We start from the raw sequence: 21,375 nt of genomic DNA on the forward strand, positions 1-21,375 counted from the left end.
AGAGCGAAAGATTGCTCGAGGAGCAAAAGACACAGCTAGCGAGAAGGTCAGCACGGGAGAAAGCCGACAGGCTCATTGCATCCGAGGTACGAAAAGCTGTGGAAGAGTACGCTAGCGGACGAGAAGAAAGCACACGGCGATTCCGAGGGACGAGAAGCCAGAGCGAAAGATTGCTCGAGGAGAAGGTTGGAAGTTGGGTTCGGGTGAGCCCTATTTCGAATGGTTGAATCATCCAAATGAGCAGAACCGGAGCAGAAGACCCGGACCAATGCGAGAGGAACCAAAACAGGAGACCGGGACCAAAAATCAGCAAAGTGCTTATTTTTGGCCCCGGGCGCCCGAACCTGGTCGAGGCGCCCAAACCAGTCCGAGGTGCCTGGACTGGGGGTGCCTCGACCAGCTCGGGGCACTCGAAACTCAAATTTCATCCAGATCGATGTGGCATTTGACCGTTGCATCAAGGATAGATTTCTATCCAATTCCAGGCACTTGGAACCCTTTCAGGCACCCCGAGAAAGGTTATATAAGCAGCCATGCTCTCAGAAGCTAGGAGAACGATTGAATAGCCTAAAACAATACTTGTACACTTCCTAGTTCTTGTTTATCTTTGTTTCATGGGCTTTGAATGATGTAAGAGGCTTCTCCTCCTGAAAGAGAAATTAGTGTGCTTTAACTTTCTTGGATTAATAACCTCCCCGGTTGTAACCAAGTAAAATCTCGGTGTCTCATTCTTTTTAGTTTCTTCTTTATTCTTACTTATGCAAGTGTTCTTTTAATCAAGCTGTAAATCCGAGAAAGGTCTTTTTTTGTTTAACTTATGCAGAGGCTATTCCCCCCCCCCCCCTCTTGTCGGCCGCCAACGGTCCTAACATTCATCACACTGTGTCAGACTATTTAAGTATTCACAGTTCAAATCTCATCTACAATGTATTATAGGATATTTTTCTCTAGCGGAATAAAAAATCTAAGATGTTGACTATTGAGCGAGCAAGGAGCCGCTGGCGCTTCCAAATTCATCTAGTGGATGAACCAGGAGAAAATCGTCTGCCTCTAGAATTAGTTGAGTCCAAATCCAAATACTTGGATTAAAAATAAATAAATAAATAAAATGATAAACTAAGGTTGTTCAACCATACAAGTCCATTCTCAAAAATTATAGCTTTTAATTACAACACTCAGTTCTGGAATAATTTGCAAGATTTCAGATCCTTCATTCATGTATAACTTTTCTTTAAATATCAGGAAGATCAAGTGTTTAGTATCTTTTATGCACCTTGCTTAAAGCTCTGCACATCTCTTCGTAGAGATTGATCCTGTCTGAAAGTAAGGAAGATGGTGCACTAACTAAGTAGCTCCGATGTTGACTACAAGAAGATGAAGACCTTAATAGCATGGACCAACCTGCGTGTTAAAAATAGGAACTAGCAGATGAAAGTGTTAGTCACCGAGCTAAAGAGGGGGTCCTTGGCGCAGGTACTCCGACGCTCAAGTCAGAAAGGTAGCCAAATGAGAATGGAGAAGAAAATGAATAGTAGAATAATAATGTGGATGCATGTGCGTGCATAAGCGTACTTGACCAACAGAGAGAATCCCCATTTTATACCGCCTCTCATAACCTCCGCGATGATGAAACATCAGAGAATGTCTGATGTCAGAATATGTCAAATGGTGGAGGATGTATGGCAGCTTTTCCCTAGGCAGAGGAAGGTTTCGTTACGGGTATATATCAGAGTAGTAATAGAATATTCTCTGATGATTAACTATTATTTTCTGACAGGTTGTTGCGATTCTCTAATAATGTTATCCCCTAGAGAGAGTCCGACCGACCCTGGGGCCAACTAGCTGTAGACTGGCAGCTTTGTTCATAAGAAGTTGGGAGCTGAGTTCGGTAAGTCCAACCGACTCTAGGGACGACTGAGTTTAAGCTGGAGTCCATACCCATGAGAAACGAAGAACTAAGCTAATATCCAACTGGCTCTAGGGCCAACTTGTTGTAAATTAGGAGCTTTTACCATGAGAAGTGGGGAGCTGAATGTCGAATATCTGATCGGCTCTGAGGCTAACCAGCTGTAGATTGGAAGCTTTACCCATGAGAAGTGGAGGGGCCAATCGGCTGTAGACTGAGAGTTTTGTCCATGAGAAGTGGAGACTTGATCCTCGAATATTCAATCGGCTCCACGGTCGATCGGCTTTAGACTGGGAGCTTTGTACATAAGAAGTAGAGAGCTGAGCCCGGATGTCCGACCAGCTCTAGAGCCGACCAACTGTAAACCGAAAGCTTTGCCCATGAAAGTGGAGAACTGAGCTCCGTTGAGAGTGATTTGTTTGGCTACGTAAATCCTAACTTTGACTACTACTGTACATCTCCTTGACTTTGACTATCATCTCACTTTGACTTTGATTGTCATTATCACCTCTCCTTGACTTTGATTGTCATTTCACCTTGAGTTTGACTATCATATCATTTTAACTGTTGATCCTATATTATCTCTGGTCACTCACAACGCACCGTATCAGAGATTATCAACTTAATTTTGTTAATTTTTTAAAATTTTTATTTTCTGCTTACTCTGCAATTGCAAGTTCTGCTCTAAATAAAATATTGAATATGCAAGCATTGCAAATGCTGCCATATAAATCTCCATGATAGAGAAGAGTTGCAGCTTGCCATGTTCACAGGAACCAGAGTTCAAAAAACTCATTAAATATATATATCATTATTGACTTGCCGCATTTCCTCTGTGCACGAAGTGTGCCAGATTTCAACAGCTTCTTACCCTGATCTTAAGGCTTTGGATTCAAGCATTTAAACTATGATTACTGCTTTGTTTAGATCTTTAAGGAGTTGACTCTTCCATAATCCGATAGCAACACAACAAGGAGAATAACATAAAGAACAAGTGGAACACCTCTAGATCAGACCAGTTTATAGCCTTTGGTCTGATCCAGACCTTTGTAACAGAAGACTACAACAATCTCTTTTCCCATACCAATAACTCCATCCCACGTTTGATCCTACTATAAAACAAGGTCAACTCCCCACAGAACAAAAGTTGTGAAGATTTATTTCAACTCCGTAACTCGTTCCATGTCCTGAGCCATCAAAGATCTCTGCTTGATCATGCATTCAGCAGTGTTCTTTAGGCGAGTGTTCTGTCTTCTCCGGATCTCATGATCTAACAGAGACCGCGAATTGAGTTTAGTGATGGCTCGGTTTCTGATGAGGGGATTAAGCATAGAAAAGCATCGGCACAGCAGTGCGGCATTTGAAGCTATGATCGTCCACAGCTGAGAGTCGAGCGTAGGGCTTCCATTAGAAGGCCATCAGATTGGCTCTGCTCCCATCTGCTTGTCCGACAAAAGACCAAAGTCACGGTTTAGTGAGGAAGGAGGAGGAGGAGGTCCTTCATCTGGTAAGTTTCTTATCTCCGTTAGGAAAAACAAAGTAACTTTGATATCAGGATAACTATAATTTCAATATCGATTGCTATACAGAGATGGATCTAATGAAGGAGAGATTTTCAAAGCTGCTTCTTGGGGAGGACATGTCAGGTGGTGGCAAAGGAGTCTCATCAGCTCTTGCTATTTCAAATGCAATCACAAATCTGGCTGGTACTCTCATTTACGCTTCCATTTTGTTCTCAGCAATTTTTTCTTATTAGACCTTGTTTTATAGTTCCAAAGGATTTTCTTTATCTCCAAATTGTTTCCTTCAATGTTTATGGTTGCATGCAGCATCCATATTCAGTGAGCAAGGACGTTTGGAGCCCATGTCGGCGGAACGGAGAGGAAGGTGGCAGAGAGAAATCGACTGGCTATTATCGGTCGCCGATCACATTGTAGAATTTGTTCCTTCGAAGGGTGGAGCCAACGTCGAGGCAATACGATTGCTGCCTTTCTTCCTAGCTTTTTTTTTGGCTTCTTTTGCGGTGCATTAAAAATTGTCATGCTTTCCTCATTCGCAGATAATGGTGACTCAACAACGCAAAGATCTCCAGATGAACATCCCCGCACTGCGCAAACTCGACGCGATGCTCATCGTAAGAATTCTTCCTCTCTGCATACAAGTAATAAGAGCAGACTATGGCAACGAGTAGTGATGCAAATACAGTTTGTGGTTTTCAATCTTTTGTCCATGGGCTACCAGGGCTTTCTTGACAACTTCAAGGAGCAAAGGGAGTTCTGGTATGTTTCGAGAAATGCCGACGAAGCCGAGCAGGGAAATCCGGACAGTAGAGATGATAAATGGTGGCATCCAAAGGTGGAAGTCCCTCCATATGGGCTCTCTGAGGTCTTCAGGAGGTGGCTCCAGTTTCTGAAAGAATCAGTGAATCAAGTGCTGAAGGCAGCCATGGCAATTAATGCTCAAGTTCTTATGGAGATGGATATTCCGGAGGCCTACATAGAGTCTCTCCCAAGGGTACACACCTCGCCTAATGTCTGTTTAGATTTGATCTATTCATGCAAATGTAGCGAATTCTGATGGCTTTCTGAGCATTACCGTAGAACGGGAGAGCAAGCCTGGGAGATGCAATTTACAGGAGCATCACGGATGATTTCTTCGATCCTGAACACTTCCTCCAATCGATGGACACTTCGACGGAGCACAAGGTCCTTGATCTCAAGAACAGGATTGAGGCCTCCATAGTCATCTGGAAGAGGAAGATGCACAACAACAAAGATGGGAAATCAGCATGGGGCTCAGCTGTCAGCTTGGAGAAAAGGGAGCAATTTGAAGAGAGAGCCGAGACTATCTTGCATCTCATCAAGCAAAAGTTTCCGGGCATCCCTCAATCTGCTCTCGATATAAGCAAGATACAATACAACAAAGTAAGAGGCAAAGTTCTTCCATCTCGTTATGAACTTTTTTTTTTTCTGAAAAAAAGTATACATATATTCAGGATGTTGGGCAGTCAATTCTGGAGAGCTATTCGAGGATCCTAGAAAGCTTAGCTTACACGATCATGTCGAGGATTGAAGACATTCTTTATGCTGATTCCCTCGCGCAACATCAATCGAATGATGATTCAGACAGAAAGCAGTCGTTGCCGGAGGCAGGACTAGTGAAGAGACTGGATGCCAGGGAAGAAGTGGAGAAGTTAAAGGAGGTACCATCGATGATGTCGCTATCGGATTTCATGGGTTGGCATTATGTGGAGCTGGAGGCGGAAGTGGATAAGAAGATAGGAAACATCGAAGACAGTTTGAACTCAGAAGAGAAGTCTAAGGAGCCCATCGACACTGTGACCAAGAAGTACTCCTTCATGGAGAAGTTGGAGAACGAAGGAGGCTCGAGGAGTCCAACATCTCGGCATTAGAAAGAGCAGAGACTGCGAGTTCGAGTGCTAGCCGAGAGGCAAATTCAACCCAAACGGATAGGTCTTAGGGGTGTGTTTTAAGTTTGCAACATGAGCCTCTTATGTAGCTCAATGGCTAATAGCTGCTGCAATCTTTGGTGTGCATAAACCTTGTGAGATCATAATTAGTGTTTTTTTTTATGAATTTAGTTTATAAAATTTGACATCTGATTCCTTAAATAATATGCATTTTGCATGCCTAACAGACCGATTAACAGGACAGATAATTGGGTTCCTAGATTAGAGTTTGTTTATTAATTCAAAAATGAAAAGAAAAAGGAGAGAAAATCAATAGAAATGAAGATCGTTTGACAACAAAAACCTATTCATTGACCAAATGAAATATTGAGCCCTGATATCTTCAGCTACAGGTAATCACTAATCTGCATGCTCTATATCGATTGATAAAAGGAATTGTCAAAAATCTACAAGACAACATTGTAGGAAACTAACTAGATTGAGCGTATATGTTAAAGAGGCACTCATCAGCCTCTAGAATCCAAAACCATAATTGGTGGGAAACAACAAATAAAGATGTCTATTACATTATGAATGTGATTTCCATCCATGGAGGTGAATACACTATGTGACTAACAAAAACAAAAATAAGGTTAACCCGCAAGAAAATGCAAGATGATGCGAACAAAAAACAGGAAAGCATTTGTCACCATCATCAGTCCAGCTTTACTCTGTCCAGTTCGCTGATCATCTCCTCAAACTGCAGGGTATATCAGGTCAGGAAATCAGAGCAATACCAAATCATGCTCCAATAATAAAAGTTTTACCAAATAGTGCCCCTCACTAACTCTTTTATTGTTTTAACGTTCAATTCAGAAAAACTTTCCAAAATTTATTCCTGCTGATTACCTTTTCTCTTTAAAACCATTTGTTTGAGTTCCTTTTCACTTAAAATGTTACTCTCACATCTAATAATGGATAAATATAGGTAATTTCCATGTAGGTCTACTTGGCAAAGAATGGTTTGCAAGCTGGTTTTAGAATCAAACTTGCACAATGATTTTCATTAAAAATTTACATGTTTAAGTTCCTTTGCACCTAAAATGAACATTTTAGACTCATAATAATGGTTCATTAAGATAGGTGAATGTCCAATTTAAGAATGGATTAGAAGGCGTCATTGTCATTAAAAACAGCTTATTTGAGTTGGTTGACAACTGAAATAGTCATTTTTGGATCACACATGCTAATTCTGTATGAGTTTGCCCCATGCAAGCTGATTTGGTTTAGGCCGAGGGTAAACATGGGAACAAGATAGAGAAGGGCAGCATTTTTTGGGCAGTGATTTGATAAAACCAATCAGAAGGGAGCGCTTTGATAAATTTAAACACTGTACAAGTATTTATTTGAGAGCTTTAGAGAAATTATTAATCAGATATAAGGCTAGGCAACAAACCTTTAAGATCTGACGCAAAAAGTAGTCACCATAGAGCTTTGATGGTTTGGACTCCACTACATGAATGATGTCCTGCATTGAATTTATTAATCATAAGAAAAGGGTTCGAAGCATAGACCAGATTCCATATGTTGCAGAAAATGGACTTGTAAAACAACATTCAAGTCAATGCAAAAGGATGGAATAAAGAAATGCATAAACACTTGGTTAAGCTTTCAATTATTGCTGAACTCAAAATAGTAGATAAAATATTGAAACCAAAAACACCATGAACAAATCACATGTGCCAACCATTTATTGACAGTAGAAGTCAGATGCTGAGCCAATCACATACAACTTACCTCACTGATGTAGAAGTCTATATCTGCATTAGGAATAATCTTTCCATCACTAGCAACAGAATGCATCTTGTGCTTGTACGCCATCAAGATTGTTCTGTCAGAGAAAAGCTAATTCAAAGTCAAGAAACAAGTAGATAACTGTAAGTCCATTAGTTGACTTACTAATGGTTAGAAAGAAAATTAATCCATGGACCATGGTTACTGCTTGCGAAATAGATGCAGAATAGAAAGAGAACAGAAGGTTTCACATAAAATATATAAGAATTCAAATATACATACCTCATAGTGGATTCATCCACTTCCATATATGCAGCAAGTTTCCCAATTGATATGGCCGAGTATAACTTCAAGAAACTGCGCAGACTAGATAGTGACTGTTGCTGCTTTACTTCATAGAGAAACAATTTCAACTGGAGCCTGTAAGCATCCTGCATTCGTCATTCAGAATATAAAGCCTGCAAGCTTGGCATAACTAATTAAGAGAAAGTTGCTAGTTCTTGCAAACCTAAACTGATAGTCAATTAACAAAGACAACTACATAAAAAATAGTTTTGTTGAAGGAAGAAGGCCCTTATGCCCATTGGTCCCACAAGGACATGCAGTGGTCTAGTATATAAATATAAATAAGTCCCTTCCTTGATAGCTTAAGCTTTTTGGGCTTTTGGATAAGTAATTAGTAATCAACTTTAACATAGTATCAGATCAGGAGGTTGGGGTTTGAATCCTACCTTGTGTTATGATGGATGCCAGAGGATATGTTTAAATTAAGAGGTTAAATGCCCATTGGCCTCACATGGACAAGATCAGTAGTTCATTATGTAAATATACATAGATTGCTTTACAAATAGCTCAAGCTTTTAGAATAAGTGGTTAACTAATCAAATTTAATAAGTTACATACATTACGTACTGTTCAGAATTACATTTAGGCAAACAAGGATAAAACAAAAAAAAAATTGATGCAATCAAGAAGCCTCTGAAATTCAAAGTTGCAGTTATACATCAAGAACATGACTAAAAATAAGACTAATCCATCCAGTTAAAAAATAGAACAATTAATTTGCTATGGACAAATGTTTTTGATAAATAGAACAAAAAAAAGATCTGGGATTAAACTGACAAAAATTTAGTGCAGCATCGAAAGTAAATTACAAAACAAAAAAAAAAATGCATCAATAAGAATAGATGAGATGAACCACAAAGGGAAGCATAATCACCTGGTTGTAATTTATTAGAGGCTCCTCAAGAACAGGAGCTGATGAGGTGATAAATTTTGGGCATGCATATGTAAAGAGCTCGTCATACACAGTGTATGCTTCATCATCATACCTTAGCATCTTTGTCATCTTCTCATTGTATTTATCCCTCAATTGAATGATTACATTCTCCTCAATGATGTTGTTTTGTGGACATAAAGATAGACAAATAGCCAATAGGGCATACATCTGTTCATTTTTCTTAAGTATCTGATCATACTGTGGCGACTTCTGATGATACTGCTTGTACTTTAGAATATATAGTAGGATTTTATTGAATTCTCGTATTGCTTCAACATACCTTTCAATAAGGCAGTAAAAAATCATAAGTGCAAGTGATAAGATGAAAACGAGCATCAGTGCATACATCATAGCAAGTAGAAAGAAAGACATGAATTGTAACCAATAAACTTTTCCACAAGGTGTCAACAAGTAGATGAATCACAGTTTTAATCAATTAATTTATCATTAGACTCCCCATGAATGTTCTTGCGTCTAAAAGATGAATGTGAGTGCAGTTATTTGGTGATTCTAACAATAATAGTGCTAGAAAAAAAATATATATACAGAAAAAATCAAATTCAATTTGTTTGAAGGGGTCCATAGACAGAGGAAAGAGATTCAAGATGATTCTCTGAATTATAAATGAGCAAGTAACAGGAAGATAATCATAAGAAATTTTTCATTTGTGTAGCAACCATTGAGGCTGCTGAATAGTGTATCTTGGGATCCAGATCGACAAGGATGTATTAGGTTCTAGTAATTGGTTCTGAAATTCATATGGAAAGGAAATAAATTTCAGTAATGTTTATCCATTGATACGGCAAGTATTAAAAGCTGCCACATATGCAAAAGGGGGTCAAAATGACATGTTAAGTTGGGTCAAAGTCAAGAGAGGTCAATGACCATCTCTCCCAGTCTAGAGCCGATTGGTCACTCTTATAAGCCCGACCGCCCAAAAGGCTGTGACTCGACTGGCCAACCCGCCAAGGTCAACCCAATCAGCCGCCTGGCCATTCTTCCAAAACCAACTAGTCTGCCTATCATAGCAAAGTCAAGCCAACCAGTCTACCTAACAGAACATTCGACGGGCCTGGCAGAGCATTCGACTAGCCAATCTTCCTGGCAAAGCAGAATTAAGTCAATCTATTAAAGGCCCATTAGACTACTAGGCTCATCACCCCTTTTTTGTCTCATCTATTGAAATGACCTCTGACATCTTTGTCTGGATATGACCACCTAGATAAGGGTAACATAATCCTCTGACACCTAGACAAGGGTAACATTACATTCTGGCATCTTTTGTCTTGACATAACCCTCCTATAAAAAGCCCTGCCCCATAGGGGAGGAAGAGAGGAGAAAAAAAAAAGGAGGAAAAGGAGAGAGACTCCTTACTGCATATACTTATTTTGTTATTTATTCTCCTTACTATTCATTTTCTTCATACACCGGAAACTGACTTGAGCAGTTGTGACTAGCATTACGACCAGCTCACCAACCAACTAGAGGGTGCCCCTCTGGGCCAAGGTACATTTCTCGAGCTTATTCTTCGAGCATTTCATCTCTCTACCATTTAGCTGGCTCCTTATACATTTTTAGGACCGACCTCGAGTGTCGGAGTACAAGGCCGGAGGAAGCCCGATCTGTTTGCAGATTCTTCTAGCGACGGGGACAACTCACTCTCTCCTGGTTTCTAACACCACATCACTAGCGATCCACTCTTCTCAGGTTCCAAACAGCATCATATTTGGTGTTGTTTATGGGAACTTCGCCTGATTTGGAACATGAAGATGGATAACGCCGGAAAACCCTCTCCCGCCATCTTATCACAAGAAGACTTCGGTCTATAACGGCTAGAGTGAAAGGGATAGGTGCAGAAATAACAAGGGGTGAATCCTTCGCCTTCAGAAGCACCTGCAGCAAAATCCATTAGATCCAAGTGATCTTAGAGGTCCTCCACGGAAGATATACCTCGAGATCCTTAGACAGAGTGCAAGGCTCGCCCTCCTTCCTCACAAGATGCAGGTTGGCATCTGAGCAACCCACTTGAGTCGACAAGAAGGGAGGAGCGAGTAGTGCATGAAGTGGAAGATGCCCGAGAATCAACTATAGCGCCAGACCGGTCGCCTCCTAAAAGGCGTTGACGTTTTTGTGATTACCATCAATTCCATCATCATTCTACCAGTGAATGTCATCAGTATGCCAAGATGCTCCGTCAAATGGCAAAGTCAGGAAAAGCGTATAAAGGGTCACCCTCGCTCTCCTTCCAAGTGTCCCTTTTAAGAACATAGCAAGAAGAGCTGACGCTCAGACCAAACCCTCGATCAACAAGAAAGGCCAAGCGGCGGTTCTGACATCAATTGGTTGCATCACTTCACGTTGAAGAACTCAATAGGCAAGAAAAGAGAGATGGGCAAATTGGAGTAAATCCCAATCAAATCTCCAAGGTGACAAGCAAATGCCTATCCAAGTAAATTGGAAAAAGTCCAACCACAATGCTAATCGGCAAAATCCGACCGAAACGTCATCGAAGGCTTCAATTGTCCGAACGGCAACAAGTGAAAATTCCTACTAACAGCCCCTCCACTCAGAGGCCTCCAATTGACAGGCCTCCATGCCGACCGATAGACTCCAAGCAAATTCCAAAGTGACATGTCAATAGGCGGGCTCAAGTAAATTGACAAGTGAATTGAACATGTCCAATCAAATTTGGCCATTGACTTTGGCACTGCAGTTAACTTTGAAACTCCAATTAAATTTGGCCGATCGGCATCATTCGACATATCTGTGTTTCGACTTGGAACAGCAAAACTGATCGGCTCCACCAGTCCGTTCAACTAAAGTAGCCAATTGATGTCAAGAAGCATATCCAAGTCTCTGAGTGGCGGCTGGCAAAAGTCAAAGTTGACAGTAAAAATTTACAAAAAATATTCCGATCGGCAATTACAATTGGAAGCATAAATCCCAATCAATTACAAAAAGGCTAATTGCAAAGATTTCTCTGGATCGAATCCTTAACAAAAGTCGATTGGCTGCAAAGGTATCAAATTCAAATTATCCAAGTGGTAAAATCCGAACAGCAAGCAGCTCAACATAAGGGAACAAACTAAAAAGTTCCGATCGGATCGACATTCCTAGCCGAGCCGCTACTCTTATGAGTCAATCCAACCAGCCTTCCTGACCGAGTAGAGCAGAACCAGCCAGTCTTCCTGGCTGGACAGAGCAGAGCCTGCCAATTTTCCCAGTTGGTCGCCCGGACACTTTTCTTGGTTGACCTGCCAGCCAACTGCCCGAACACTTTTCCTGGCCGCCCATCTACTCTTCCTGATCGAAGCTGATTGGCATCAAGATATCAAATCCGATCGGCATATGAATGGAACTACAACAAAAATCATATGATCGTGTCCGATCAGCATTTGAACTTCAATAAAAATCAAATGATCAGATCTGATCGACAGCTCCCAAGTTTCAATTCTCAACATGCAGTTAAACTTTCCAATTTTACATCTCCAAAAAAAGGCTCATCAAAAGTCAGAAAGGTCTTAATGGAAAAAGTCTATCGGCAACATTGACAAGATTGGATGCATCTAAAATTCTGAGCACCTTTAGTTCGATCAGCCAAATGAAGAGGTCAACCGATCAAATCCTCCAATAGGCCAGGCCAATCAAGAAAACTCAATTTGAGCTAACCAATAACTCAGTTTCAAGTCCACCAACCAGTAATCCTTAAAGAAGACTACTGGTCAAAGTCCAAGTGGCAAACCTGAGCATCAGATTTTCTCCCATTAAAAAATCCAAGCAGGTAATCAAGCACCGCTTGGTGAAAAGCCGATCGGCCATTGGCCGATTCCATCCAAACACTAGACAGCTCCAATTGGTAGTTTCGATCGGCCATTCAACCAGCCGCCTAACGACAACTCGACCACCCCAAGCAATTTATCTATCTTATTTAACAGTTGGAGGTCGTCGACTCAAGTCATCGCAAGAAAAGTATAAACTTAGATTTTAGAATTCAAATTCTAGAATATTTCTTTATCAACCAGGTAAGCACAGACTGGACTGGCATTCAGATCATACACCATGCCTTCAATCTCCAAAGCATTCAGGTCCTACACTGTGCCTCCAATCTCCAAGGGATTAGGGTCTTACATTGTACCTCCAAAATCTAAGACATTCGGGTCATATACTGTGCCTCTGATCTCTAAGGCATTCGGATCATACATCGTGCCTCCAAATCCCCGCTAGGCAAAAAGCTTCTTGGCAACTCCAAATCTAATTAGCAACATCCAAACAACAGCTCCAATCGGCTACCCAATCATCCCAAGCAGCTCATCCATCCGGCTTGGCAACTTGAGATTATCTGCTCGTCATCTCACAGATAAGTCTGAAACTTGAATTTTATACTTAGATAAATATGTATCTCTTTTTATCCGTCCACTTTAAAAAATCAATCAAGTTCCAAAAGTCATTCAATTGGCCAAGTCCATTTAACAAAGTCTAGTTGGTTGGAAAATTCCAAATGGAAATTCCAATTTAATATGGTTGGCAATCGGCCTGTGGCATGGGACCAATTCCCTGCATAATTACAATTCCCTACAAAATGATCACGTGCGAGCACATGCAATTGGAAAAATCTCACTGGGTTCACCCGGCTTTGGCAACGCTCCCAAAGTCAAAACTCCAATCAGCATCACACGGCCTCACATGGACAACTAGAAGGACAACTTCCAATCCAATTCAGGTTGAAAAATCTACAAAAGCCTAGCCGATCGGCATTCCCAACCGATCGGCACTCCCCAAGTGAAAAGCTAATCGGCTTAATCAATTACAAATCGAAGAAAAAAAATTCTTACCTAAACCTCTCATTCAGGAGAGATTCAGACTGGTGATAAGCTTAGTCCTGTCAATCAGACTCACGTCTCCTTCGACTAGACTTGAAGGGAAGGCTTGTGATACGTCGAATATTAAAAGCTGCCACAGATGCAAAAGGGGGAAAACGACATGCTAAGTTGGTCCAGTGTTTGAAAAAATACCCTAGGCGGCCGCCTAGGCGTTGTGCGACGGCAGGCCACGCTAGAAACCAGCCAGGTGGATGACCTAGGCAGCTGGGCCGCCTAGGCGCCCCTCGGCGGTCCTCGGTGGGCTTTGGCGGCCATCACGGGCTTCGGCGGGCTTGACGGGCCTAGGTATTTTAGGTTTTTTAATACTAAATCGGATTTGCCGAGGCACTTCGTCTTTTTTCATCGCCAACTCTGTCTTCTCTCATCGCGGCTTGCTTCCGATAAGTTTTTATTTTTCGTTTCTGTTAATTTATTTGTTTGTTTCTCACGTCGCAGCAACTCTCCGACAACGCCAGACGCATCACAGGGCGTCAGGTGCCGCCGATAGCGTCCGGTGAAGTCCAGCATTGCTTCCAACAACGCCGATAGCGTTGCAATGCTTCCGGCTGCGCCGAAAGCTTTCCGCAACGCTACCGGCGCCACTAGAAGCAATGTCGCACTTCGTCGGACGTGCTGGACACACTGAACCAGTCCAGCGACGCCAGAGGCCTCCCGCGAGGCACTGGTGGCGTCCGGTGGCATTCGCGGGAACATTGCGTTTTTTTTCTATTTTGTACTTTTTTTAGATTTAATAAATTAAAACAATTCCGAACTGGGATAATTTCAATAATAGAGTTCATAAATCTTAATTAAAATATGATCCCAATTAAATATATTTAAAATTTAAATTTTTTATAATAAATATTATTAATTTATATAAAACAAATTTAAATATATAAAATTATATATAAAATTCTAATAAACATAATTAATTTATATAAATCGGATTATATATATAAATAATATATTTATTTTTTTAATAAATATTATTAAATATTAATTTATATAACAGATTTAAAAAATTATATTTAAAAAATTCTAATAAATATTATCATTTATCAGATTTAAAAAATATAAAAAAAATATTTAAAATTTAAAAAATTATAATACATATTATTAATTTATATAAATCATATTTATAAATTTTATATATTATTAATTTATATTAATCAGATTTAAAAATATAAAAAAAATATTTAAAATTTAGTTTTTTTAAACAAATATCTAATACATTTTATTAATTAGATTAAGATATAATATATAAAAAAAATATTCTGAGACTTGTTAATGTTATATTTCATTATTTTCTATCGTATGGTATAATTAAATTTTATTATCATGTTATTTTGTTATACATAATTTTTTCAGGTTATCTATTATCATAATGGCAAGCAATCCATCTTCGACAGCATCTGTCACTCAACCCGAATCTGGGATTCTTAGAAGAAAGTCAAATGACATCGGATGGGAGTTTGGGATATTGATTGATCCTAAGAACCTCGACAAAATTAAATGCAAGTTATGTGGAAAAACAATGTCAGGAGGAGTGTATAGGATAAAGGAGCACATTGGAAATATACCAGGAAATGTATCTGGTTGTCGAAAAGCATCTCAAGAAGACAAAAATAAGTGCAAACAAGCTATTTTAGAAGGGAGGAACAGAAAGAAGAACAAAATAATGGAAGAACAAAGTTGTAGAGCAGAGGTGGCTATTTCTCTAGACGAAGAAGAAGGCCTTGAAATTGCAAAGATGGATGGAATTAAAAAACCTCTTCCACATGGCCCCATGGATAGATATGCATTGACAATTTCTCCAGAAAATGCAGGCTCCAGTGGAAGTAAAGTGCTTCGTCAAAAAAATATAAATGAAGCTCTTTTCAAAGAGAGAACTCAACAAGTTCAACAATATGTTGGGAGATGGGTTTATGAAAATGGAATCTCATTCAATGTTGTTGATAATGATAGCTTCAAGCAACTAATGGAGGCAGTGGATCAATTGGGACCAGGATTCAAGCCTCCAACTCAATATCAACTTAGGGAGCCACGGTTGAAAACCGAAGTTAAAAGAACAAAACAATTGCTGAAGAAACATGAAGAAGAATGGGCAAAGAATGGATGCTCGATCATGAGAGATGCATGGAGTGATAGAAAAAGAAGAAGCATCTTAAATTTGTGTGTTAATTGCAAGGAGGGTACTACATTTTTAGAATCTAAGGAGTCTTCAAACTTATTTTTGAGTATGTTGACAAGTGTGTTGAACAAGTAAGAGCTCAGAATATTATTCAGATTGTAACAGACAATGCCATCAACAATATGGTTGCAGCTAAATTGATGAGAGAAAAACGACCTGGGATTTTTTGGAATTCATGTGCAACTCACACAGTTAATCTCATGCTTGAAAGTATTGGCAAACTTCCACGATATAAAAAGGTTATTGAGCAATCCAAGTCTTTTACCATTTTCATCTATGCTCACCATAAGACTTTATCATTGATGAGAAGTTTCACGAAGAAGAGAGACATAGTCCGACCAGGAGTTACCAGATTTGCATCAAATTTCCTCACATTGCAAAGTTTGATTGAAAAAAAAGCTAGTTTAAGGGTCATGTTTACAAGTGAGATATGGGAGAAATGTAAATGGTCAAAAACAAACAAAGGAAAATTGGCTTACTCTACAGTGATAAGCATGAGTTTTTGGAATGGTGTGCACTTTGTTTGAAAATATTTGCTCTTTTGGTAAGAGTTCTTCGATTGATAGATGGAGATAAAAAGTCATCGATGGGGTTTCTATATGGGGAGCTTCTTCAAACTAAAGAAGATATCAAGGTGGCTCTGAACAATGTGGAATCAAATTATCAGCCTATCATAGTCATTATTGAGTCAAAAATGAAGGATAGACTTGATACATCATTGCATACCACTGCTTTTTTTGTTGAATCCTTATTTTTACTATAAAGATAGTTCTATTGCTCTTTATGAGGAGATTGCGACTGGGTTATTTGGAAAAACATTGACTGCAAAAGCATATGAAAAAATGTTGATGCATTTGATCCATGTGCATGGTGGAGTACATACGGTGCTCACGCACCTAATTTGCTAAGGGTGGCATTGAGGATACTTTCATTAACTACAAGTTCATCTGGGTGTGAAAGAAATTGGAGTACATTTGAAGAAGTTTTAAACTTTCAATCTTTAATTAAATTAGCTATAATTTTTAACGTCTATACTCTATATTCAGGTACTAACTATAATATTTACTTTCTCTGTTTTTTTAGATTCATACAAAGAAAAGAAATAGGTTGGATGCCAACAGTTTGAACAATCTAATATTTGTCCAATTTAATGCTAGATTAATGAACAAACAAAAAAGAGAAAAAGAAAGAAATGTCGATATCCTTCTTCCAAAAGATGCTTCAAATGCACAAGGTTGGATTGTGGATGGTGGGGAAGATGATGAAGTTGAACTAGTTTCCGAGCTCACTTGGCAAATGGTTGATGAAGCAAGTGGAACATATGAAAATCTACAACCCCGAAGAAGCTCTAGAGTGAAAGAACTTCATGAAGATGATTTTGTATCCGAAGAAGAAGAGAAGGATCACAATAATGATATTGAGTTTGTATCCGATGAAAAACAAGTTATTGAAAATTATGAAGAAAAAGAAGTAGAATAAATACGAGTTTATGAGATATTATTAATTGTGTAATTTTGAATTCATTTTGTTAAGACATGATTTATGTTATTCAACAATTATATTTTGCTTAGTGGTTACTGGTTCACAATGATGTAATCTTGAATTTAACAATTGCTACTATTTTCTAATGTTTTCCACCACTAAAGTTGTTTTAGCTTATAACAAGGTTTTAAAATTCGAGTTGGATATATGTTATACTGTTTACTACATGATTATGATAACTTACTGCATGTTCTACTATTCAACTGTTTCTTTTACTCGTATTTACTGAGTCTAGTATATTTCCTTTGCACAAAACTGTTAGTTTTCTTTTTATAGTTTTTCATTTTTTGGTGTCTGACCGGTAGAGCAAAACTAAGTTAATCTATTAAAAGCCCATTAGAAGGCTCATCACCCCTTTTTTGCCTCATCTACTGACACCTAGACAGAAATAACATGACCTTACATCTTTGTCTAGACAGGACCCTCTGACATCTAAACAATGATAACATGACCCTCTGACACCTAGACAGGGATAATATTACCCTATGATATCTTTTGTCTTGACATGACCCTCCTATAAAAAGCCCTGGCCTAGCGGGAAGGAAGAGAGGAGAAAAAAAAAGGAGGAAAAGGAGAAAGACTCCTTACTGCATATACTTATTTTGTTATTTATTCTCCTGCACTATTCATCTTCTTCATGCAGAAAATCATCGGAAACTGACTCGAGCGGCTTTCAGACGAGATGATCCCTCAATATGTAAAATTCATTCCTTTGGAAAAGTACTTTCCTATTTACTGAAAAAAAAACAGATAATGCCCTAGAGACATATACATGTTTATTATTTAGTAGCATCCACTAACCTCAAATTGAGAAAAAAACAGATGTTCTCTGAAGCAAAGATCATGACCACGCTTATAATTATAAATAAATAACATAATATAACATAGCATACCATAACATTGTCAGTCAATAAGACCAACGTTTTATCTCCTCATAATAAAAAGGAAGACGATAAAACAGCTAACCTTCTCAGCATTAGGTTTGCAAACCCATAATGATATATGGTAGATATGTGGCTTCCGATCACAATCATGTAAACGCCTTGTTGGCTGATGTCAATAGGGGCCAAACACTTCAACCCAGTATGATAATCTCCCAAAAGGCAATGAACTCTCAGCAAACCAATCATGCTGTAATAACCAAGCATTTTGAGGACATTGCTAGTTCCACCTTCATAATCATAACCATCAGTAGCAGTGAATTGTTCCAGGCCTTCTTTCTCCCTTTCCAAGATATCAACAATACTTGATTTCTCAACCAAAGCTTGCAAGTAATTCAATACTCCATATATATTCCATGCCTGTGAACAAGAAGTATGTTGGCTGTTATTTAATAGAAATAAAATAGTGTTAGAAGTTCACAGAATGAATGTAGAGTTGTACCACTATATGAATCTTATTCCTACATTTATCACTAAAGGTCATATATACTTGTTGATGATCCAAATTAGAAAAATGTTTAGTCATATATACTCGTTGATGATCCAAATTAGAAAAATGTTAGATTGATGTGACCATCACTAGTGAGAAGTGTTTGAAACTTTTAAATTCAAAGGGGAGAAGATAAAAAGGACAGCCGGTGCATGAAGCTCTCACTATGCGAGATTCCGGGAAAGGATCCATTGTACGCAACCTTACCCTGCTTTTTACAAGAGGTTGTTTCCAGGATTAAACCCGTTACCTTTTGATCACAAAGCAACAACTTTACCGTTGCGCCAAGGCTCAAAGGGGAGAAGATGATGAAAGAAAACTTAAGGGAAGATGAGGTAAGGAAGCATCCTGCCTATGATTGCTAAATAAAATACTGATCTGCTCAAGCAAGTTACAAAACTTAAGTGCCTCTGCAATGAGACAACTCATGAGACTAACTGACTAAGGATGGGAAATGCAATGAACAAAGCATTAAGCATGCTTCTGCAAAACACACTAGTGACCCAAATACCCAGTTGGAATTCTTCAGGCTGATAATTTTCAATAAGTGAATGATTTAGAGGGTGCAACAATCTCTTTAAACAACCTTGTTCTTGTAGTGCTATTTCCTAGTCATAATTTGAGAAGCATACTCAAGAGAGATCACATAGAGAACCTTTGGGTGAAAGATGTTCGGAATTTTAGATTAAATACATAGAATTTAATGCGGTTCATCGTGATCGCACACCCATTTGAATTCCCTTAGATATCCTAGATCAACAAACTGTAGAACCTTTAGCAATTTATCTTGAAATCCAATTCTTTCTCAATTCCTAATAAGAAAATATATAAATGTTACAAAAATTTCAACAAATCCTCATTTAAAACAACTTTAAAAAATAGCATTCAACTTATAGGCAGTTGTTCAGATCCAGGACAAAAAAAACAGTGATTGATTATCCAAACAATGATCGCAGAATAACAGTAATTAGATATATATATATATATAAATGATTATGCTTAGCATGATGATGATGTTCAGGCGATGAGCATGTGACCTAAGGCCACTGCACAACAATCTCTTCCGCAAGCTCATGGTCATTTACCCCTCTTCCAATGGCCCCAATCAAAAACCAACAATGTGCCAGATTGAATCGCATCAACCCTAGCAAACTTGATCAGAAGAGTGTTGGTCTCTGCCACCCATGTTGTCCTATCTATCATCTTCCTATTCGTTGATGAACATTAACACAATGTGCTTCAATACATCTTGTGGGTGGGATATTAAAGGAGCCCTCCAACAAATATATTGTTTGGCACAATTGTAGCTGTCATCAAAGTCTATCGCCACTGTAAATCTCAATATTTCCTCCAATAAGAACCATATATGTACCCTTCAGAAACAAGTAAGCCCAACACAACACTACTAGCCATCTCACTTTGAACATACAACAGGCATTGCCATCTTCAGGAAGTCACATCATATGACATGAGAACACAAATTCCACAATTCATTAAGTTGAATCTTTTAAAAATTCATTTGTTTTGTGTCACCATATTCTGAAGAATCTTTTGGGATTTGATATGAAGATATCGTACACAAGATTTCTTGTACTATCTAATGAATTATTATGTAAGACGATTCATAAGTTAACTATCAAAGGTTCACTAATACTACCATTGAGTATATTTTGATCTGACTCAATTTCATTCCACATGGCTGCTTAGGTTGTTCTAATCCAATTGGATGAGGGGCAGGGAGATCCATGAGTTGGAGGAGAATGTAGCAAATAGCCTAAAACACACCCAGACCATGTGCATGAATCAGCATTGCTTAGGTAACAACAATCTTTTTGGGTGTTTGGTTTTTTATCAACACTGTTAGGACAAACACAAATTAATTAGAGCATGTAGTTGTACACAAATGCATGTAGTTTTCCTAACTGGGAAGAGCTTTAAGATGTGAAGGCCTAATGATGTCTGCGGAGATTATGTCTGCTTTAATACTAGAACGAATTAAGTTATATTCTTTATTTTAATTATTTTATTTGTTCTGAATTCATTGTGAAAGCATCCTGTATCCGGAGCATTGAGGTGTGGACCTTGTATCACCACAACATCTGTATTAAAATTTCTTCTCAGTTCGTTTAACATCAAAGAGTAAGCAGGTTAGAAAAACATTTTTAAAAGTAAAAAATAATAATAATAATCGTTCCATGATATGAACCTGATCGTACTGCCGCAGAAACTGCAACTCCTCCTCGGTCTTGTTCTTAAGTTTGGCTCGGTACTGGCAATAGGATTGGAACTGGTAGACGAACTCATCCACCATATCCCACAGCCACTGGTTCGGCAGCTGCATGCTAACGACCCCATGGAGCACCACGCCGAAGAGACTGCAATAGTTGTCCCACGACTCCACTCGCTGCTGCCCCGTGGGTGCGAGCCGGGCGTAGACGTGGCGGAACCACATCTCGCGATAAAGGAGACAAAAGACATGGTCGTTGTCGACATAGGGGGCGATGGCCTCGACGGAGGGCCAGGGGTTCTCGCGGAACATGCGGTCGCTAAGCCTCTGGAAGCTTCCCTCGTACATCTGGTGGATCTCGTACACGTTCTTCTCACGGATGTGGCGATACAGGTGGACGACGAAAGTCTTCACGGAATCCGGCACGAAGTTAGGGTCGTAGCTGAGCTCGGCGGCGCCCCCGCCTCCCTGGCCGGAGGAAGGAGGCCGGGCGTACCTGGTGTCAAGCGAACCATCATCGTAGTCGTACGAGCTCGCCATCCTTGCGATCGGTGCGTGGGTTAGGGTTTGCTCTGCTTCGGAGGTGGCAGGAAATGAAAGGAGAACCGAGAGGCGAGACAGTCTACGAAAAGGCAGGCGGACAGAAAAACTCAACTAGGGTAGGGATAGGCGAGGGGCTAATTTGAACCGTTGATCTTCGAGATCAGGTTATTGATTTATGTATAATTTTATTAAG

General features: G+C 39.3%; 1 protein-coding gene and 1 pseudogene across 1 annotated transcript; one reads left to right on the plus strand and one right to left on the minus strand.

Annotated features, from left to right (window-relative positions):
• Positions 1–2,989: 2,989 nt before the first annotated feature.
• Positions 2,990–5,413, plus strand: LOC122051885 (annotated as a pseudogene).
• A 416-nt stretch (positions 5,414–5,829) lies between these two features.
• Positions 5,830–21,275, minus strand: LOC122051887 (eukaryotic translation initiation factor 3 subunit L-like). The gene is made up of 7 exons (XM_042613202.1): positions 20,619–21,275; positions 17,948–18,282; positions 8,329–8,668; positions 7,392–7,540; positions 7,113–7,206; positions 6,772–6,843; positions 5,830–6,075 (listed from the first exon to the last, which is right to left on the minus strand). The coding sequence occupies exons 1-7, from the start codon at positions 21,177–21,179 to the stop codon at positions 6,031–6,033; spliced, it is 1,596 nt and encodes a 531-aa protein (XP_042469136.1). The 5' UTR covers positions 21,180–21,275; the 3' UTR covers positions 5,830–6,030.
• Between the last annotated feature and the right edge of the window lie 100 nt (positions 21,276–21,375).

The sequence above is a fragment of the Zingiber officinale genome, chromosome 3A, assembly GCF_018446385.1.
Source record: "Zingiber officinale cultivar Zhangliang chromosome 3A, Zo_v1.1, whole genome shotgun sequence".
In the NCBI taxonomy this organism is placed as follows: domain Eukaryota; kingdom Viridiplantae; phylum Streptophyta; class Magnoliopsida; order Zingiberales; family Zingiberaceae; genus Zingiber; species Zingiber officinale.